We start from the raw sequence: 22,043 nt of genomic DNA, 5'->3' as shown, positions 1-22,043 counted from the left end.
CATTATAAAAACTGAAAAACAGTTTATCTGGTCATAAACAAGCAGATGTTAGCAAAGCACTTTAATGTCAGTTTCTAGATTTTAATTTGCAATTAGGTCGCATGGGTACTATATCCCCCCCCTCACCCACATTTAAAAAACATACTTGGTAGGTTCACTGAAGACTCTGAATTGTGCCACAGAGAACGAAAGCAGGCTAACTGTTTTTCAGGGGAGTGAGTACAATTTTTATGGCTGAGGCCTAATGGCTGTCACTAAAGGTTTGCAATAGTGGTCCAAAAATCAATCAGAAGCACATCACAGCATTTCATGAAATATTAGAAATATTAATTTTCCATATACTAAGAGATGCACTGACACTCAAGATTTGTGCTGCGTGCAAAAATCGGCTTCCCCCTATACACTGTCAACATTGGAGCTAAACATTGATTTTGAAAAATATTAATCTGAAAGATATGTCTTTATTAATTCCTGCCCGTACGAGAAAGAAAAAAGAGAAAAACTAGCATGTAGTTAGCCCACTGTAGTTTTCAACTGTCCATAGATATGAATTGTTTGAATAGTGAGCAGTCCATTGTCACAGATGGAAAAACCTCTCTGAACACAAGTGCAATGGAAAATAAGATACAATGAAACTGTATGTTACCAACTGGTAATATTTTGTTTTTCTCTCTGCAAGTTGAAAGCACTGGATCTTGTTGACATCACTCCCAGGATTCCTTCAAAAAGCCCAAGGTTTGGAGGACCTCTCAATATCACCCTGACAGTCACCCCTGATATTGCCAACGGGGAAATTGGTTTTACAAGTAACCGCACAGTTGTAGTGTATGAACCGGAGGACAGCAATGCCAGCATGGTAAGAGTCACCCTCAGACAGAACCATAGAAACAAAGGAATCATGGCTCTAGATTTATTAATGTATCGACATCTAATATTTAAATAAGGATCTAAAACACATTTTTTGCAGGTGAGCCTCCCGCTGCGGCGTGACGGCACAGATGGTCAGGCTGTTGTATTCTGGAGTGTCATACCAATCGGCGCCAACCGTGAGGACGTAACCTCGAATGATCTGGAACCTCTCAACGGTTCTGTTGCCTTTATGTCAGGGCAGAGCGATGCCTTCATCAACCTCACTATCATGGCTGACAATATACCCGAAGTCAATGAGACATTGCTACTTGCCCTGGATAGGTAGGGAATCATATCAACAATTAATGTTTGATAAATCACCCAACTCGATACATGCTTTATGAATTTCATTGTGCTCCATTGACACAACTTTGATGAGGTTAAATGAATGGGAAGCTGAAAGGGAGGATTTGGGGGTATCGTGCTGTGTTAGTGGATGTTCTGATGAGAACCACAGCGCTCTTCTCTCCCACCTCATCTCGGCAGGGTCGAGGCTACACGCTTTATAGTGTACTTCGGGTAAGTGGAGAGTGGAGTGAACGGGGGCCTTTTTGTTGAGCGTGAATCAGGACTTTGTCTTCCAGAGAAGGGGCTACTTCACGATTTCTGGGGTGTTTGCTTGACGTGGTGATGGGGATCATTAGGGATTTTCTGCTGGTGCGAAAACAGGGAATCCTCTTCGTGTGATTCACTCCAATTTAAACAGATTGTTTGCCCTTTTCAAGATGCCTGCTTTTGTATGCATGCAGTGACTAGGCTGTGATTGGTTATTTGGAATGCTTCATGCTGTCTTGTTTTGTCTCTGATTTAGCCTTCATGTGATGCCTACTTCACTCCAGTTTTCTCACACACACACCACACTGCAGGGGAATATAGCATAGGACTTAATTTTCCTCACAAAAGAAATACGATTTAAAGCAGTTATACTCCCAAGGCCATTGATGTTGTACCAAATCATGTAGTACGCTTAACTTTTGAAGAGTACCTTTTTCTGCGGGAAATTCACATTTTTCATTTTGTCATTGTCACTGACAACTTTGTGAAAAAAAAGTTGCCTGTAATTTGTCATCAGTTTTTTTCAAGTTATTTGTCATGGAACATTGTTATAAATCTAAAAAGCAATAGTGAATAAAATCTGTTGTGTTTCTTCTCCTCCATGTGAGCGTGACGGACGTTAAATTATCATTAGCTGAGTAAGTCAAATCTATTCATCTTTGTGTCGCAGGAGTGATGTTGAAAATCAGATCCTGAAAGCTGGCTTCACCACCAGAGACATTGTCATCATGGAGAATGATGACCCCGGGGGAGTCTTTGAGTTCTCTCCATCCTCCAGAGGTCCATGGTTGATCAATGTAAGCCAAAGAAGCTATAAATATATTGGAAAATTGCGTATTTTCCGTGTCACCTGACATCTGTTGTAACATCTCCTTGCAGGAGGGTGAGGCGGTGGAGCTCCATGTGGTCAGAGCCCAGGGACAGCTGCTCAAACAGCTGGTGCGATATGCTGTCGTGCCTGCAGGCCACTCCGAATTTTACGGCGCCACCGGGATCTTGGAGTTTAAACCAGGCGAGAGGGAAGTGGTGGTGGCTCTGCTGGCCAAGCTTGATGGTGTGCCAGAAGTAAGAATATTCATAATTCATACTAAAGGTTCAACATGCAAGTACTGTATAATACAACACAGGTCAGCCTTCTTCGTGCCCCACAATCTCCTCTAGGTTTCTGATGCTACTAAATTTCAGTAGAAAACCAATCACCCTGACAGCATCACTTTTATTGTTGTAGATCAGTGGGTAAATTATTTAGCAAATAATATTAGCAGCAAACTTACGTTTCCTTTAAAAAAAAATGTTGGAAATGCATGTTGGAACTGAAAAAGACAGACACACATTTCTTTTTCTGTTGAAAAGACATCTAGGAATTTTTTGTTAGGTTCAGTGTTAAAATTGTCACAATATTCTTGAAAGATCAGTCAAAATCCTCTGAAACCCCCGACAATATGGAGAACTCAGCTGCCACTGAATAAATTAAATGCATTTTTTTATGTCTTGTTTGTGCCCAGCTGGACGAAACTTTCTCCGTGGTACTCAGCAGCCACAGTACTCCTCCCAGTCGCTTCGGAAGTCACAGGGAGGTCAACGTGACAGTGCGCAGGAATGACGACCCCTTTGGGGTCATCGAATTTGGGCGATCAGGGGCAACACTGTCCATCAGTGAGAGCAAAGGCAATGAGACATACCAAGGTAGTTTGCAGTGGCACATTTTCTTCTATTACTTGACCTAAATTCTGCTTAATTGGCATCAGGATCAGCATTTTATAATTAATTTTACCAAGCAGCGTTCTGTCCCGGTTGAGGGTTTGTATACATTTTTTTTAAAAGATGTTGATAAAATTCATGAATTTTCTGTCCATTGTCTCATCAAAGCATCTCTCTATATATTCCAACTCATAGCAAGCTACTCTGTGGAAAGGAGAAGGGGACTCTTTGGAGAAGTCTCCGTTTCATGGACGCTGGAGCCAGCTGCATCTTTAGATGTTAGCCCCATTCAAGGAAACATCATTTTCAAGGAGGGGGACCCCTTGAAAAGGTTCACCCTCCAATCTTTACCTGATGAGGTATGGAGAAGAATGAAGCTTGAAATCTTATATATGGCTTCTAGAAGTTAACATAACTGTGATTTTTTTTTTAATTGTTATTTTTTTTGGTCTTAGATCCCCGAAGGCTTGGAGAATTTCACAATCACTCTGGTGAATGTGAGTGGTGGCGCAAGGCTGGGAAACAGTGTCACAGCCAGTCTTCAGATCAGCAAAAATGATGATCCTATTTATTTTTCTGGTAAACGGTGTACCATAAAGGATTTGTTGTTATACGAACATTAAATCGCAGCATTTATCCACACCTGCCTCATCCATATCTTTCTCTGTGGATCCTGAAGAACCTGTCATCGTGCGGCTGCGGGAAGGTGGTGTGGCCACCTTGAGCGTTCTGCGGTCCGGGCAAGCAGACAATGTCGGCACATTGGCATACCGTGTGGAATATGGAGATGCGTCACCTGGTGATATCACCCTGCTCAGTATTGACACATTGCTGGTGTATGAAGTAGGGGAATGGATGAAGAACATCTCTGTGGCCATAGAAGATGACAACATACCAGAGACTGATGAGCATTTCTACATTGTTTTGTATAATGCCACTGGTGAGTATTTATATGCAGACATAAATTTTTCCTGAAGGTGAAAAGGACTCATTTAATTGAGTCAAGGTATATATTTATGGCCGTTGTGGCCTATTGTCGCGTCGGCCTAGAAGTCGGCACATCGGACCGTAAAATGACGGAAGCACACACCTCAAAGGCCGAGGGAGACTCCAACTACTACGGAATTTCTACGCACAAGTGAGAAGTAGTACTCATCAAATAAGGGTGGGCTTTCGTGAATTAGAGTGATTACTTCGTCTTCGCGCTCTTCGGTCCAGCCAGCCATTATGTTCGTAGAGGAGGTATGAAAATTAGAAAACTTCATTTAGTTCTTGAGAAATTTTCAATTTTCATCGTTTTTCCGCCTTAGTCATGTCAGTTCTTGTCCTGTACACTGATTCGTTATCATTTAACCGACAGCCTAACCCAATTGTACGTGTTGAATCGGCCGTACACACACCCCGAGACGCCCCAATAACGGCTCAGACTTTACGACGTGGCGCGCTACACTAGACAGACGGCGTGTACCGACTTTCCCCACTCACTTTAATGCTCATTACTGAAATCTGTTTTTCACAGCTTAATATGAGTGCCTCGGAGGGAGCGGATGGTGCTGTCCTCACTGACACTGAGTGTTCTCTTAATCTCAGTATTGTGTGTCAGGCAAAGAAATGAAAGACCGCCCGGGGCCCCAACAGGACCTTAATTACCAGACTCCAAATAGTCTAAGACACAAAGACCCGTAACTCAGTTGGCCTCTCTTTGTTTACCAATAGACAGCGTAAAGGGCAGTTGTGGTGTAAGGTGTCTTGCTGATGATGTGCGAGTCAATGTCATTCATGTTAGTGCGCAATCAAAATCATGCAGGGTCCTTGGAAGACTTCATACAGTCATTTGATTATGAGAAAATTCCCGCATGCTTATTTCAGTGATTATGGTTGTCTGGCAACCCAAAGAATGTGACTGTGAGAGTTACTTACTGACTGCTTCTGATGAATGTCAATCACATGCAGTTTGTACCCGATGAATGTATCATTGGGCAAATATTCAAATGTAAACGGAATATTTGGACCATTTCTATGTATGCAGGTGATGCTGTGGTGTACGGAGCAGACAAAGCTACCGTGATCATTGAGGCCAATGATGATGCAAACGGAATTTTCTCACTGGAGCCAACGGAAAAGACGGTTGAGGAGGGGAAAAGCAATAACTTCTAGTACGAACCAGTCTTTGTATAATCTCAACTATGTCATAACCATCATATATAATGGAAGTCACTCACAATTCCAATGCTATATCTACACTATTTTCTCATCAGCAGCACCATTTTAGGTCAATGGGCACAAAATGAGACGGTTGTGAGACGGCGTAGTGCATGGGTGTCAAACTCCTTTTTGTGGACGGGCCACATCGTAGTTATGTTTTCCCTCAGAGGGCCATTAAGACTGCGAACCCATATAAATGTGGGATATCCTTGCGTTATCACATACACACAACAAATCGATGGAAAGCCAGTTTTGAAATCAGAAGCCAATAAGTAATTGTTTGTTCAACAATTTGTCAATTTATTCTAAAAGGGGAGGATTGGTAACAAATAAAGGGCAATATCTCATATCTCAATGTTGTCAAAAGTGAATCAAATGTGCTAGAAACAGGCAGTTGAGGCACATGATTTGCCCCTTTGCGGGCCTCATAAAATGAGGTTGCGGTCCAGAATTGGCCCCCGGGCCTTGAGTTTGACACCTGTGGCGTAGTGTGACGACATTGGCAAACGTGACAGGCTGTGATTGCCGTTGATGGCATTTTTAAATCGTCAAAAACATTTGCCACTGCCGTCACAGTGCGGATTAAAAAGCTTCGATGGCTTATACGCAATGAACAGATGTAGTTTTTATTTTCATTTTAAATTAATTGCCATAAATTGCTGTCTTTAGTGGCACTTCTGACGTAAGACGACATTATTAAAAGCCATCTTCTATTGCTATTTATCTCCTCAGTGTCTTGCGAGCTCGGGGCCATTTTGGTAATGTGACAGTGTTCTGGCGTCTGTACGCCAATGACTCCGTCACTCCGTTGTTGGAAAGTCAAGAGTTTACCAACACCTCAGGGTCCATCACTTTCACCACTGGGGAGGATTTCAAAGCGATCGTCCTGGTGGCCATCTCAGATAGGCTTCCAGAATTCAATGAGTACTTTGTCCTCAGGCTGGTTAATATATCTGGTGAGTTAAAAAAAATAAGAGGATCGTAATGTTTGCTCCACAACTTCAAATATGTAACATGTTTTGATTTTTAAAGGTGGTTACCCAGGGGATGGTGGCCGACTTGCTGAAACTTCTCTGAGTGCCTCGCTTGTCATTCCCATCAATGACGACCCATACGGCGTGTTTGCCATCGCCGACAGCAATTTGGACCAAGAAGTAGCAGAGGATGTACTGTCAGAGGAGGATATGGCGGATGTCACTTCCTTTACCATCCTGCGGCAGCAGGGTACTTTTGGCAATGTGCGGGTTGCCTGGGAGATTGTATCTGCACACTTCCCAGAGGGTCTTCCTCTGATGGATGACCTGCTACTTCTAGCTTCCTTCCCAGACGCAGTAGAGCTCAGGCCTCGTGCCAGAAGACACCACTCCGCAACAGACACATGGTTTTTCTCCGGACTTCATGAAGCCTATGGGACTATCCCACCCAAAGAGTCACCTCCTGTTCCGGGCAACCTTACGTTCTCAGCTTGGCTGCTCCCCAGAGCGGCTACCAATGGCTTTTTAGTCGCCAAAGGAGTCACCAATGGCACCTTGTATTATGGCGTGAAAGTCCAGACCAATGAGTCTCATGTCACGCTGAAGTTGTACTACACCGTTGCAGGATCAAATAATACCCAAGTAGCCCAGGCCACTGCCGCCAAATTCATGGAAGATAATACATGGATACATGTGATCATTATAGTGGATGACGGAATTGTTGAGTTTTTTCTGGATGGCAACCCCATTCCTGGAGGCCTGAAGAGCATCAAAGGCGAAGGCATCGCTGATGGTAAGTTACTCTACATTAACAATCCTTGAAATATATTTAATGCCTTTGTTTTTTCTGATATTATTTAAAAACTCTAATTAAAGTTTGTTCATTTGTCATGTGTTCTTGAATATTATCTTTCTTTTCTTATTGGCTTGGGAAAAATGACTGATTGAATGATAATTCTCATGTGTGGTCCTCAAGTGGAAGTAACCCAACAAGGTTCCTAGTATTTCTTTTTTTTTTTTTTTGCCTTTGATTTAATGTTCTTTAGTGCCGATATGTCTCCAGTTGTTCAACTGCATAACAAAACAGCCACACACTCCCTATGCACTGTAATTAATTGCACATATATTTTTAGGGGTTGCTGAAAGATGTTTCACAAAATTTAGCATTTCAGCATTATATAGGGTGTTTCCTCATTAAAATTTAACATGTATGTGATGTTAACTTCCAAATAGAGCTATTAGTAATGTAGTGGTTTTCAAAATAGATTTTTTTAAGCGCTTTAATGTATGTTTAATGAACAGATTCCAACCTTTGTCATGATCTTTAACTGTATAAGTAGCATAGAAGATGTATGGATGGATAGTTCTTAACATTTATTTTATTATTGCAATTTTTATTATTTGAAAAATTAAACCCTGCAATTGGCTGGCGACAATCCAGGGTGTATACCCCGCCTCTCGGTTCAGCTAGGATAGAAGCTTGCTCATGTTCCTATTGTGGACAAACGTTGTAGAAATGGCTGTTAGGATGGATCTGAAACCAAAAATCAAGTCATTTCCACTTAATATGTGAAGACTGCAGTTTCAGCACCACGGTCAGTGTCAGAGAGTCCGCAAGTGTCGTTTTGTTCTAATGACTGTTCAGTTGATCAATTAAGTGGGCATGTTGTTGTTGTCTCGTTGGTGTACATGAAAGTCTGTCCTTACATGAAAATGCACGCCCACATGTAATGCACAAACACACACACCACCCACCTCACGGGCCAGCCCTAATTCTTCATAACTATTGAGTCTCTCCAACGCTTGAGTGAGCCCAGTTGGATATTGTTACCGCTCAAAGGAATCACTCAGCATCTTCTTTTATTTTTTTCCTCCCTCTAATTACCGGAGACAAGAGTGGTAGCCCGCACTGGACTCAAGACTCTCAGTGGGGGCAATATCCCAAATGGCTCTTTAGTTAACTTCAATCATAATCAATACAGACATAATCAGATGTCATTGTCTTCCAGTGGTTTGTCAACCTTCAGTTGCATCAGGCCTTTGTAATTGCCCACTGTTGCAGATTTCCTGCATATTTGCTGGTCGCTTGGGAGTTGACCAAAAAATGTGGAAGGTCAGGAAAAGGTTACATGTTACTTGTTAGTCCAGGAAAACAAACACCACCAATAAAAACAAATATAAAAATCAGCCGATTAAGCCCCTGCTCCAGAAAAAAAGATTTATACTTCTGATGTAAAATATTTCTGCCTTTTTCTCCGTTTATTCACTCTAGGTCCTGCTTCTACATTCATTGGATCAGATCCAAGTGGTCACCAGCGCTACACTGGCCTTCTTCAAGATGTTCGCTTGTACCGTACCAAGCTGAACCGCAGCCACTTGCGTGAGCTTCACAGCCAGCCAGCAAAATCGGACCTGCGCAGCATCTCGGGTTACCTGCGGTACGAGCCGCAAGAAAGCCAGAAGTCGTTTGTGGTGGAAGTCAAGGATGATGATGAAGAGGAGGGGGAGGAGGTGTTCTACCTTCAGCTGGTGGCGGTACATGGCGGCGCCCGCCTCTCCTTCCCCAGGCCTACGGCTGTGATACGCATCATGAAGAGTGACAATGCCAATGGGCTTTTTGGATTTACCGGTGGCTGCATACCTGACGTAAGTGCATGGATTTTAACTACCTGCTGCATGTGGTGGAATTTTGTCATGAAAGTTCACTGTAAATAGAAGTGACCCCCTCTGGATGCACACCTAATTAAGTATTTAGTTTCTGGCCCAAATAGTTTGGCTGAAAATGTACAGTTACACTTACTCACTTTTTACTTTTACTCAAACAAGTATCTTGGCCAATGGCTATTAAATTACAGAGACGCTAATAAGAGCGCTTACAAGGTGTCCGAAAGCACTCTTCTCATAAAAATTACATGATAGGTTTTCAGCAATTTCAAGTTACAAGCCGCCTATGAAATAAAAGCATACTATAGTCATTAAGAATAAAGCTTTCTTCATATGGCATACAGCACGTTGGATGACTGGTTAGCACGATGACCTCACAGTTCAGAGGTCGTGGGATCGATTCCGGCTCCGGCCTTCCTATGTGTTCTCCCCGTGCTGGTGTGGGTTTTCTCCGGGGACTCCGGTTTCCTCCCACATCCCAAAAACATGCATGCCAGGTTGATTGGACACCCTGAATTGCCCCTAGGTATGTTTGTGAGTGATGATTGTTCGTCTCTGTGTGCCCTGCGATTGGCCAAGAACCAATTCAGGGTGCACCCTGCCTACCCAAATAAATAAATAAATATATATATATATATATATATATATATATATGTTATATACAGTCCACCATATGACCTTAATTGAACATTATAAAATCATTGGGGGCAGTAAAAATATATAACTGTTATCACTCAGCTGTTTCTACAGATAAACTATCCGCACATCAATACTTGTAACAGAACCCCGCTTTCTGCATATTTCATTAGCCTTCATGCCTGGCTGCGACAAGCCTACGCTCTCCCTTTTTAGTCCGATTGGTTGCATTGGTCTCAGGTGGAGCAACAGATGGTGTGGCCGCCGCTGGTGTATCGGTCAGGGGCATTCCTGTAGAAGTAGATCAGGATTCCCAACACTGGAACTGGAGACTGCTTATTGTTGCTCAAGTTCAACGGTGCAACAGGTGGCAGGGCTGAGGGATGGCATTCCATCAGAAACAGGACGATCACTCTGAATCACATTATTAATGTGATGGAATTGCACATTGAAAGGTTTGGAATGTAGCGCATTTCGTGTGAATTCATCTCGTGTTTCCATTCCTTCTGTTTGTTGTCCTAGACCACTGAGGAGGGTGCAACTGTTTCCTGTGTGATTGAGCGGATGCGTGGATCTCTGGACAACGTTTCTGTCAACTATTCTGTAACCCAGATGAGTAGCGTGGACAGTGAGACGCCCGCTCGTGAGGACTTTCTCAATGCAACAGGAGCTATAATTTTCATGACTGGGCAGCGCTCGGAGGTGTGTGACACTGACTCACCGGTTGTGTAAGCCTTCTAATGGGGTGATTGCTCATGTGGGTGAAAAAACAGTAAATGTGCCATAACTGTTGCCAGCTTGCTGATTTGCATGTGATGAGTCAATACCAGATCGATGTCTCAGGTAATGATGCTCACATTTGATGGACATTTAGGGGGATATTTCAATGTTTTTTTTTAATCGTTTTTGGTCAAATGGTTTTATTTAGCATCATTAAAGCATTATTCTGGATCTTTACCAAAAGGTGATGTGACATTATTAATTCACTTAAAATATCATTGTTTATTTATTTATTTATTAGCTTTTGTTTTGGATTTTGGTGCCAAATGATAATAGTAGCAAGTAGCGTGCAGATGTGAGAGCTCTGTTTTAGTGTATGTCAAGAAGTAAATTCACATGTTACGTGTTTTGTACTAATACCACTAGTGGTGTGAGGGCTTCCTGTATTGGTTTTATAGAACTTTTTAGTTCAATGCATTTGCACCTTATTTCTAGGTACTTTTTGAGCAGTGTTAATGATCAAACCGTATGCAGTATTACAATAATATTAAATGTACTTTTTATCAATAAATCCTCTGTCTCAGTTTGAATGAACACTTGGGCCTACTACACTACTGTATTTTAATGTTGGTGGTGATGGTGATACATGGAGAACATTTCTTTGGTGATTCTTGCTGTAAAAAAAAGTTTGAGAACCACTCCTTGTGTTTCTTGAACACCAGCATCACCTAGTGGCCAGTCTTATAAGTGCATTTTAAATTGTCTCATTTCTGCCAAATAATGGACTGTATGGTATTTAAATGCTGAGCAACTTTTAGTATTCAAATCCAGAATATTTGTGCACTTTTCATTTAGGTTCTGAACCTTTTGGTGTTGGATGACAACATCCCTGAGCTGGCTGAGACTTTTCGAGTCACACTGGTGTCGGCAGGATCAGGTGATGGGAAGCCAGGCTCCACTCCTGCCAGCGGGGCAAGCATTGACCCCAGTAATTCTGTTAACACTGTCACTGTTATGGCGAGTGACCACCCTTATGGTATTCACCTACACACCTGAAACAGAGCGTTATTGTCAATTGTGATACTTGTGGCACAATTCAAGTCGTTCTTTTTTGCTTGCAGGCTTGCTGCAGTTCCAAGCTCATCCACCGGGCGAGGGATTGATCCCCCCTGCATTAGAACCTGCACACATCACTGTTAAGGAGGAAGACGGGCAGGTCCATCTGCCTGTAGCCAGAGCTCAAGGCCTTGTGGGAAGGGTCCTGGTGGGATACAGGACTACACCCTTCACGGCATCCAGCCCTGAAGACTACGAGGTTTCCGTCACGCTTTAATACAACAACTGTACATAAGTCCACGTAATGTAGTATCTGAGCAATTTATATATTTAATTAACAGGACTCTGAGGGTATGCTGGATTTTCTCCCTGGAGAAAGGTTAAAGTTCATAACGGTTACCATCATTGACAATCCTGTTCCAGAGCTGGACAAGGACTTTAGAGTGGAGCTCTACAATACTGATGGGGGAGGTGAGAATACAATAATGTATTGCTATGTTCTACTCATTGTTTTTGCTTTACACATCCTCTGTGGGGTTTCTGTAATGAGTTGCCAGATTAGCAGCAGTTTTTCCTAATTGTATAAAATTGTAACCCTGAAATGTAATTTGTGAGCTTTATAAACCATTCTGTCTAAAGTTGTGAACTAACTAGCAGAAACCCTGCTGGGTTTGTGCTTCTTGTGTTTTGTGAATGGCCTCCCTATCAACCTTCCTTCTAATATGTTTTGGATTGAATCTTCTGATCTGATCCCCTGGTGATGTGAACCTACCCCACCCCCACTGTCCCCTTCCTCCTCACGTGTGCGCCTGGTTTGTGATCCACCAGTGGATCAGTTTCTGCATGTTGAGCAAAGTGGTAGTGGGGAGAGTGACTCTGATTTCCTGCCTTCATCCTTTCTCCACCGTGGTAAGTTTCCATCTCCTGGTATCCTGCTTTTTTTTCCTTTTTGGTATACCTGTCTCAAAGTCAAACTATTTCTGACACGTCCTTTAACAACTCAATAGGTTTGAACTACAAAAATCTGTGCAAATAATTAAAGATTTTACCAAGTTATTAAGTTTTAGCAGGACCATTTATAATAGTTGTTGAATATACTGATTCCAGAATGTGTTTTCTAGATTTGTTAAAAAAAATTGTCTGTCTGTCTGTATGTGCGTAGCTAGCTTGGGAGCTGCTTCCCGCATCACGGTTACCATTGAAGCCTCGGATGATGCCCATGGAGTCTTCAACTTCAGCCCTGGCTTCCTGTCCGTTAATGGGACAGAACCTGAGAATGGGCCAAGCTCTGTGGTTCTAAAGGTGTGTTGAGTTCACTTTTTGTACATTACAATTCACTCAAAACGTGTGTATAATGTCAGACATTGAGCTGAAATGTTGAAAATTACGCTTTCATGAAAGACTCCAGTATGCTATAATCAATCTGCAGTTGTAAAATAAGATTGAATTGATTTAAAAAATCTATATAATAATAAAGTGGCTGTGTATTAATATGGGGGGGGGGGAGAAATAATGTCAGTACGAGCACAATTTGTGTGTTTCACATTCTGTTCTATTTAACTAGGATTCGTCCTTTTCCTTATGTGCTCCAACCGAAAGGATAAAACAGATTTTAACCACTGTAACAACATATTGCTCTGAATATTGGGCCTTGCAGTAAATGGACGATGTGCTCAACTGGAAATTTTGTCTCAGAGTTTCAATTAATCAGATAGCAAACTCCGGTGCAGCATCAAGCGTTGTCCGAGCTACAAATAATATAAGCATTAAACACACTGACTCAAATATGTCATGAACAATTGTACCTCATTGTACAACGTCTTGCTTCCCTCTCCCAGGTGGATCGGACCTTTGGTGATCTCTCCAATGTGACTGTGTACTGGGAGGCTGATCCAAGCTCAGAAGGGGAACTCTTGAACCAGTCTGGTAGCATTTCCTTTGAAGTCGGGCAGACATCAGAGAGCATTATCATCACTGTGGCTCAGGATGACGTCCCAGAGTTGGACAGGAATTTTACCGTGTCTTTGCTTAATGTGTCTCATGGCCGTCTGGGTGTCAAAACGTCTGCCACGCTAACTGTGCTCGCCAGTGACCACCCGTACGGTGTTTTTGTTTTCTCCAACGCCACAAGGCCTGTCCGCCTGCCTGAGGGTGACTCAGCTGTTACCCTCAGCATACTGCGACAGCAAGGCTTGATGGGACAGGTGTGTATATTTTTATGACTATTCAAGAACGTTTTTTTTAGTTTTTTTTATGACTTCCTGTGTCATTTTCTTTACATTTGTCAAGGTGCGAGTCACATTCAGGACCTTAAAAGAAGCAGATCCAGCACCTTACAGGACACCCGGAGTGGGCAGAGCTACCGAAGGGCGAGACTTCGTTCTACTCGTAGATTCGGTTGTTTTCTTGGTTAATCAAAGTGAAGCAAACATCACTGTCAGAGTGTTGGACGATGAGGATCCAGAACGAGACGAGTCTGTATTTGTCCAGTTGATCAGCGTTCAACTCGTTGAAGGAGGGCAGCGGAGGCCCAGTAAGTGAAAAAACCCCAAATACAATTAAAAAGTAAAACACTTTGTGATTTTATAAGACAGACATAGAGATATACAGAGACAGAGAAGATGTCACAACTCCTCAGTAGCAATATTAGTAATTCCTCACCGAGGATAAAGAATATATGACTTATGAGTATTTTTACTGTCTATCTGTGTTGCCTCACTGTTTGTTGAACAATCCCTTGCTTAAATGAATGAGTGAACAAAAAACGGAAATGTGTACTTCCCTGCCTGCAATATATGACAAATGTGCCTTTTAACTGGTAGGGCTGGCAACTAACAAAATCATAAATTTCAGGCCTATGAAATTAAGCAAGGCACACCTAATAATTTCTGACGCTGCACCAATGTGCTGCATCACAGTAGTTGGGAATCTCTGGCTAATAAGACAGCTCTTGTATTACATGGCGTAAAATTACATTTTACTGATTTAATGTTTCTTTGCAGTTTCCAACTCCCCCTCGCTTGGCCCGAGGATGGAAATTGTAGCCCAGGTGATCGTGGAAGCGAGTGATGATGCCTTTGGCATCCTTCAGCTGTCAGCGTCTGCAGTTAGCGTGGCGGAAGACTATGTTGGCCCTATCATAAACGTCACTCGTGTCGGGGGGATATTTGCAGACGTATCTGTCAAGTTCAGAGCTGTGCCATTGACCGCCAGAGTCAGTAAGTTTCTGGGTGGCGACATGACTGCTTACCATTTTGACTCTTCACCCTTCAACTGGATAAACGTGTGTTTCCTGCAGGCGAAGACTACAGTGTCGCCTCCAGTGATGTCGTCCTTCTTGAAGGTGAATCCAGCAAATCAGTACCCATTTATGTAATTAATGATGTGGTCCCAGAGCTGGAGGAGACTGTTGTTGTCGAGTTGATCAATCAGACTACTGGAGGAGCTCTGCTGGGAGAGCTCACACGTGCCATTATCACCATATTGCCTTCTGATGACCCTTTTGGAGCTTTTGGTTAGTTTTTTTTTCCAAGTCTGACAATATTTGTATATATGGTTTCAGAAGATTTCTAAATATTACATGTCATACCCAGTCTTCCGTGCTGTTACGGTCACCATAGAGGAACCAGCATCCGACGCCATTGAAGTTGCGCTGCCTATAGTACGTAATGCCGGTACTATTGGGACAGTGGTAGTCCAATGGCAGGCCACTGTCAAAGGTAAGCTCGCAGTGGGGGACATCAGACCCACATCGGGAGATGTCACCTTTGCTCCCGGAGAGACCATGAAGACTCTCAGAGTGGAGGTCTTACCGGATGAAGTTCCTGAAATCACTGAGGTAAAAACAAAAAAAAAAAACTCAAATCAAATCTCATGCAAATAATTACTCAATCAATCATTGAAACATGTTATATCATACTTTTATCAGATTATAAAGATAGAACTCACCAGTGCCAGTAATGGTGGAAACCTTGGAGGCGATACATCTGTTAACATTAAAGTGCCTGCCAATGACAATCCATATGGAACAGTTTACTTTGGGCAGTCTGTCTACCGCATCCAGGAGCCACTGGAAGGAGTCTTTGGAGCCAATATTACTGTCTTAAGAAGGTCGCTGTAATAACTGAAACATGATTTGCTTTTGTCGTCACCTTTTTAATCATCCCATTGCTTGGATTTCAGTGACGGGCACTTTGGCCGCTTGCAAATCCTGTACAGCACCTCACAGTTCAATCCGGTTGACTCCGCTCAGGCTGAGGGCCGGAACCTGCTGACTTACTTCGACATCCCAAAACCAGGGCTTCCAGCCACTCCCCCTCAAGGGTCATTCAATATCACCGGTCCGACGGATTCGTTGGCTGCCTGTGCTGCCGCATGCCTGAGAGAGCGTTCTTGCCAAGCCTTCTCCCTATCTTCAAACACAATCCCATCTTCCTGCACTTGGGTGACTTCAGGGGCTGACGAACTTGAAACAACGTCTCAGGTCATAACTTATATGAAAAATGTGACTGCAGCTGCTGTCTTGTTTAGCAGCCAGGCCTCAGCAGGGAGTGACTACATCCCTGTCACGGCTAAAAGTGCCTTTATGGAGGACGGCTCAGGAGAAACAAACCTCACGGTGCTTATTTTGACCGATAACTTCCCTGAAATGGATGAAAGCTTTGCCATACAGATCTTAAAGGTATTTTACATCATAAGTTTAGTGGTTTGGTCTAGTCTTTCACCCACTATATTAAATGTTGTGTAACCCGTATACATGATAATAATATATTGCCTCATGTCATTTGAAGGTTGGGCTGATGAATTTGACAGCAGACCAGAGCAACCTGCCTTCTATTGGCCAGCCAGATAAAGCAATGGTCACCATAGGGTTGAACGGGGATGCGTTTGGTGTGTTTTTGATATACAGCGCCAGTCCCAACGCTACCAATAAAGGACTTCACATGGAGGTTCACGAAGAACCTCCGGTCGCAGTTCCTTTGATCATTGAAAGAAGAGGAGGCAACTTGGGGACGGTCACTGTGGAGTGGAAGTTTGTAGGAGGAAAAGCCACACCAGATAGAGACTTCACTGGAACCGGGGGAACTCTGGTTTTTGATGGTAGGGTATCAGCCGTTAATGTGCAATAATATGCTACTAGCTTTGCCTTGTGTGTATTTCCATTTGGAACATGTCTGCAGGTGATCTCAAGAAGACAATAGAGATTGTAATCAGAGACGATATTGAGCCAGAAGACAATGAGAGCCTGATGATTGGCCTTGTTAATACGGAGGGAGGAAGTCGTATCCTCCCCAGTTCGGATACTGTCAACATTGTGATTCTGGCTAATGATAATGTGGCCGGCATCGTGGGATTCCATCCAGCATCGCGTTCAGTCATCGCCAGAGAGGGTGTGTAACCGGTTGTAATGCTTTGACAATTAGTTAGCACCTATGAGACATTTTTTTGGTTGTTTTGCAGGTGAAAAGCTGACCTTGTTAGTTTTGAGGACCACTCCAGGCCTGGGTAATGTCACACTGGATTGGGTGATACAAGGTCCCCTTGCAGAGCGGACCTTCGCTCATACTTCAGGGGGACTGTTATTTAATGAGGTACAACACTGATCATATTTTATAAGAAGACTTTTTTGTTGTGGTGATACCTTTTACTTTTTTGTTTTCTTTTAAATATCCTACAGGGACAGCTGAATAAGACCATTGTTGTACAGCTTCTTGATGATGTCACACCAGAGGACAGAGCTGAATATAAACTTTTCTTGACCAACATCCAAACTTTTGGTAACGCATGTGCGCAGTCGGTTTGTGAAGAAAAATATTCTACCAAGCAACATAATTCAGGATCCATTTCTGTGTTGAAGGTGTTGCGGCGTCAGGCCACGCCACATTTGACATTCAAGGAAGTATGGCGGTGTTGACAGTGGACACCAGCGACGAACCTTACGGGCTGTTGACCATTGCGCCATCATCCCTTAAAGTGATCACTGAGGAACGAGAGCAAAGCATAAATATCGACATCAACAGGGAGTTCGGTGCTTCAGGTCGGTTTCACCTGCTTTACACAATTCTGTGAAGTTGAGTTCATTTGAGAACTATTTTATGCAGAATTGAACTGACAGTATGTCTAACACTTCTTTGCTCAGGAGCTGTTAATATTACCTATGAGGTTCTCAAAGGTTCCCTTGAAGACCTCTCCCAGGTAGATGGGGCTCTTGCTGAACCAGGAAAAGACTTCTTGGCTGAAACTGGTTCTGTGATTCTTCAGGAGGGTCAGACTTCGGTTGCTATCCCAGTCAAAATACTGGAGGTAAAGACAGACTGTATTATTGGAGGTTAAAAGACATGCGCAACAAACGACATGGAGATCAATCTGTCATCTAAGACACAAGGATGCAATTTTAATTTGAAGCTGTTCTGTTTGTTTGTTTTACCAGGATGATATTCCAGAGTTGCAGGAATACTTCCTGGTCAACATTACATCTGCAGTACTCCTTACAACCCTTGCCACGGTTCCTCAACTCGGTATAAACCTAAATTGATTTTTTTGTTAGGGTTCAAGTTTTTGTTAGCATTTTGCCGCTAAACATTTATTGACATTTTTATTTGATAGATTGTATATTTTGCATGTTGTCTTGCTGTCTGAATAACTTTCCTTTTACACTTTCTCACAATTTTTGCTCCTTTGCTCTGTGTGAGTAGAAGTTCTGTATTGCACATTACCAGGTAATTTTTGCCTTTATGTGCACACAAGTGTAGTACAGCAGTGGTCCCCAACCACTGAGCCACGGCCTGGTACTGGTCCGTGCGACAAATTGGGCGGGCCGCTTAGAAGAAAAAAAAAAAAACACTTGCAGTACCTCCTTTTTATTTATTATTCAAGGCTGAAAAATGTTTTATTTTTAAAAGTTACCGGATTCTCTCCGTTACATCCATATGATGGATTCTTAACGCATGTCAAGATGCCTCTGTCTCTTAGTGTCTCGCATTAGGTTAATATTGAAACCACACACTAACAAAATGAGTAAAAAACACAATGTGCACGAAAACCGGTCTGCACAATATTCGGCAAGCATCCCTCCACCCCTCCGTCGAACGAAATCACCCCGGTTGCCGGTCTGCGAAAGTTATGGACTTGTAAGGAAACCAATCCATGGCAGAAAAAAGGTTGGGGACCACTGTAGTACAGCAACAGGATCAATGTTTTTATTACGAGCAAGCTGCCTTGTTACTGCTACAATGTCTGCCATAATTTGCGCTATGGTTGATCTTATGAATGGCAGAAGTCAGAGTCACACATGGCATTAGTCATGCGGTTTGGATAGCAAGTGATGCTTTCCATAAAAGAGGAATCATGCGGTTTAGATGTGAGCAGATTCACGAACCAAATTTAAACCATAGTTGGCCTGCCAGTCACTTGGTCATAGAACGACTGAAGGGAAATCCAACTTAAATATCCCTGCTCAAACCCCTCTTGGAGCTTCTAGAGTTTGCGTTGTCATGCGAGTTAAAGCTTGAAATTGACATTTAAACTAATCATCTGTATTAATCCTCTCCACAAATTATCCTGTGCCATAGACACACAGCATTTGGTGGCAGAGGTCATCATTGCTTCCAACGATGGAATTCGAGGAGTCATTGAATGGACAAACACAATGTAAGAAAAGCATGACACGTTTATTAGGATGACACGTTTAAGTTCCAATTGGGAAGATGTGTCTCATGTTAATATTCTTTGATTTCTAGGTTTGAAGTGAATGAAACATTAGGGATTTTGACCCTAGTGGCCTACAGGAACAAAGGCACATATGGGAATGTTTCTCTTTTCTTCTATGCTCAGAACCTGGAGGCTCAGGAAGGCCTGGACTACAATACCAGTGAAACGGTACAACCATGCAAACACACTCTAAAAGACAAAGGGCCCAATTCTGGTACTTATCTGGCACACGGAGTTACCTGGCCCCCGAGAAAATAGTCTGTTCTCAGTGTCAAAATGGGCGCTTTGTTGGTAGATGCCCTACGCCCCACTGGGCGTTTATGCCTCGCCCCCAACGCTTCTGCAAATCTGGTCACAAAAGACAGACTAAATTTTAATTCTCAAAATCAGGTTTATTTTGTCTCCAACATTTTGATACAAATTAGGGATTCTGCGAGGATTGACTGGGAAAAGACTATTACCCTCCCACAAGGGCACAAACGCCCTATTGCGCCCTAGTGTGAATTCTAGTAAAATACCAAAAGGTAGAAAACTCCACCGATGTCCACGGTTAAACTGCGCTTTGCGCTAGACTTGCGCTCCGAATGAAAATAGGGCCCATTGACTCTCTTCAACTGAATTTCAGGTATTAATTGCTTCGGCATGTTTTCTGCACATTCTGTCCACTCAGGTGCTTCATTTTGTCAACGGTGAAAAACACAAGTTTGTAGAGGTGCAGATCATCGATGACTTCATCCCAGAAGGAGCTGAACGATTCCAGCTGATACTTTCCAATCCGTCACCCGGGCTTGAACTTGGTACCAACACCACAGGTTAGTCTTATCTAATTAGCCCACCTGAAAACAGTAAAAGCCTCTCTTGAGCGTTTATCCCTTTTTTCATTTGTATTTAAGCAACTGTGACCATTCTGGCGAGCGACGATGGACACGGTGTTTTATCTTTTAACACCAGCAAGCCATTTTTACTGAAGGAGCCCACATCTGAGCTGGGACTGAGTGAGAGCGTGGCCACCCTCTATGTGGTTCGGAGCCCAGAGGAGGGTACATTCGGTGCCGTGACTGTGCAGTTTACAATAACAGATGCCAATGGCAGCCTTGCCAGTGGTGATCTCATACCAGCCCAAGGGTTTGTGGAGCTGGAGGATGGCGTTAGGTTTAAGGTGAGAGGAATTACTAACAGTTTTTACTTTAGACTGGATGAATTGCAGTAGTTGCAGTTATTCACCTTAGTTCTAAATTGACTACAATGACATATCGTATTTATTTTTTACTTCAAATATTTTCATTATACATTGACTAATTTAAAACATGTGAAACAGATTTTCATTTCAGATACGGTATTGATGAAACCATAAAGCTTTGAGCTTCTGATTCGTAAAAGAAATACGTACACGTCAAGGTTAACTGGGGTGCTAATATTTTGCTACATTGTACTGTATATGTGATGTAGTAGTCTTTTTTTAACCCTTGACTTGGCTGGCTGCCTGCTGCCTGCTGTCTGCCGCCGTCGGCCTCCTTAGAGTTGACACGACTTAAGCATAGCTAAATGTCCGAAATATAACTAGTGGGAGTTTATCTGCGCATTCATGCAATGGTCCGCTGCAGTCTTTGGAAGTGGAGAATCGATCGGCATGGTATTTTTGATTTTGTGGAGGTAATCACATAAGCTCACGTTTGGCCAATAAATAAATCCAAACTATTGTGCAGACCGCTTTTATATTTTCACAGGTTGAAGTCGACAAGAGTAGTAATGTTCATTTGCATTTTGGTGGCGATCAGTCACCGTTTCAGACAACAGAACTGACAATTCAAGCAATATTACACCACTTGCTTCCCTGCTGTGATGTAGACACTGAAAGCGGAAAAAAAAATCACAAGCCGAACTCCAGAAGGGAGCATGCCAATTTGTCATAAATTTCATCGCACAAAAAGCCCGTAAATCACTGAACGATCTTTTGGGGGTGGAAGTTTAAAACTGATGTAATTTTTACATGCAAACCTTTTATTGAAGTGCAAATGTTAAGATCATCCAAGTGTCCCTTTAAGATCTCTTTCTTTCTAATCACATGGGTTAAATCTTCCTGCATGCATGACTGAGGATTTCTGTGTGTTGTTTCAGATGCTGGAGATCCGAGCATTGCTGGATGCTGAGCCTGAAGTGAATGAAACCTTCACGGTGAGCCTGTCCAACCCAACCGACGGGGCACGTCTAGGCGACCAACTGCATATTGTCATCACCGTCCTAGAGAACCTTGCTCCATCTGGCTTGTTCCGTATCGGACCCACTCTCGATAGGTCGGAAACTAATGAATAAATTATTTCGAACGCTTTCATTTTATGATGTGACAGAATGGCCAAAAATGTAGTGACGTAAAAACTACATTTATGTTTCCTGTGCAGGAGTAGCACACAAGTGGTGGCAAATGAAGGCGATGGCACCATCTTCCTCACGGTTTCACGCAGTAATGGCTTGGAGTCCTCTGTCAGCGTTGAGTGGGAGACGCTGTCTGACACAGCTGCTGCTTTAGGTGAAAGCAAGAAATATTTGCAAACAGAGTTAACCCATACAAAGCAGTCATTAAAATACACTCTTGTCCTTCATTGTGTCTTGAAGAGGGTCCTCTCCCGATGATGGGTTTATATCAGACCTTTGAGGACAGCCCCACATCCGCTTGGTGTTCTGTCCCTGGAATGCCAACCATCCTTGCTGTAAGACTTGATAAGAGTCCCGCTGTGGGATCTTCCCACACACTGACCACTCTCTATCAATGGCAAGGAGTCTTTGTGCCAATAGAGGTAAATCATAAATACAGCCGTCCAAAAAGTCACTACACCTGTCTCAATGATACATCAAAAGAAAAAAACGTGTATAGAGAATTTTAGGAGACCCTTCTATGTCCTGTACTAATCTCTG

General features: G+C 42.8%; 1 protein-coding gene across 1 annotated transcript in view; it reads left to right on the top strand.

The window, feature by feature from the left end:
• The window catches only part of adgrv1 (adhesion G protein-coupled receptor V1), a 95,581-nt gene that overhangs the window by 19,443 nt on the left and 54,095 nt on the right, over positions 1 to 22,043 (top strand). Inside the window, exons 11-50 of the mRNA XM_088292310.1 lie at positions 680 to 856; positions 968 to 1,191; positions 2,135 to 2,261; positions 2,344 to 2,529; positions 2,970 to 3,150; positions 3,361 to 3,524; positions 3,621 to 3,744; positions 3,845 to 4,105; positions 5,195 to 5,321; positions 6,103 to 6,326; positions 6,403 to 7,137; positions 8,617 to 8,990; positions 10,167 to 10,346; positions 11,220 to 11,400; positions 11,486 to 11,679; positions 11,762 to 11,891; positions 12,249 to 12,329; positions 12,583 to 12,722; positions 13,259 to 13,624; positions 13,710 to 13,953; positions 14,423 to 14,638; positions 14,719 to 14,934; positions 15,014 to 15,258; positions 15,349 to 15,530; positions 15,603 to 16,101; positions 16,211 to 16,520; positions 16,601 to 16,810; positions 16,881 to 17,011; positions 17,098 to 17,197; positions 17,278 to 17,457; positions 17,560 to 17,723; positions 17,851 to 17,938; positions 18,116 to 18,139; positions 18,992 to 19,070; positions 19,160 to 19,298; positions 19,801 to 19,942; positions 20,024 to 20,289; positions 21,249 to 21,424; positions 21,530 to 21,657; positions 21,744 to 21,925. Of these exons, the coding sequence (XP_088148436.1) occupies positions 680 to 856; positions 968 to 1,191; positions 2,135 to 2,261; positions 2,344 to 2,529; positions 2,970 to 3,150; positions 3,361 to 3,524; positions 3,621 to 3,744; positions 3,845 to 4,105; positions 5,195 to 5,321; positions 6,103 to 6,326; positions 6,403 to 7,137; positions 8,617 to 8,990; positions 10,167 to 10,346; positions 11,220 to 11,400; positions 11,486 to 11,679; positions 11,762 to 11,891; positions 12,249 to 12,329; positions 12,583 to 12,722; positions 13,259 to 13,624; positions 13,710 to 13,953; positions 14,423 to 14,638; positions 14,719 to 14,934; positions 15,014 to 15,258; positions 15,349 to 15,530; positions 15,603 to 16,101; positions 16,211 to 16,520; positions 16,601 to 16,810; positions 16,881 to 17,011; positions 17,098 to 17,197; positions 17,278 to 17,457; positions 17,560 to 17,723; positions 17,851 to 17,938; positions 18,116 to 18,139; positions 18,992 to 19,070; positions 19,160 to 19,298; positions 19,801 to 19,942; positions 20,024 to 20,289; positions 21,249 to 21,424; positions 21,530 to 21,657; positions 21,744 to 21,925 (8,097 nt within the window). The remainder of the gene's footprint in view (positions 1 to 679; positions 857 to 967; positions 1,192 to 2,134; positions 2,262 to 2,343; positions 2,530 to 2,969; positions 3,151 to 3,360; positions 3,525 to 3,620; positions 3,745 to 3,844; positions 4,106 to 5,194; positions 5,322 to 6,102; positions 6,327 to 6,402; positions 7,138 to 8,616; positions 8,991 to 10,166; positions 10,347 to 11,219; positions 11,401 to 11,485; positions 11,680 to 11,761; positions 11,892 to 12,248; positions 12,330 to 12,582; positions 12,723 to 13,258; positions 13,625 to 13,709; positions 13,954 to 14,422; positions 14,639 to 14,718; positions 14,935 to 15,013; positions 15,259 to 15,348; positions 15,531 to 15,602; positions 16,102 to 16,210; positions 16,521 to 16,600; positions 16,811 to 16,880; positions 17,012 to 17,097; positions 17,198 to 17,277; positions 17,458 to 17,559; positions 17,724 to 17,850; positions 17,939 to 18,115; positions 18,140 to 18,991; positions 19,071 to 19,159; positions 19,299 to 19,800; positions 19,943 to 20,023; positions 20,290 to 21,248; positions 21,425 to 21,529; positions 21,658 to 21,743; positions 21,926 to 22,043) is intronic.

This window comes from Idiotropiscis lumnitzeri, chromosome 1, assembly GCF_059441095.1.
Source record: "Idiotropiscis lumnitzeri isolate Australia: NSW breed Sydney's pygmy pipehorse chromosome 1, RoL_Ilum_1.0, whole genome shotgun sequence".
NCBI lineage: Eukaryota > Metazoa > Chordata > Actinopteri > Syngnathiformes > Syngnathidae > Idiotropiscis > Idiotropiscis lumnitzeri.
This window is presented reverse-complemented; position numbering and strand designations above follow the sequence as displayed.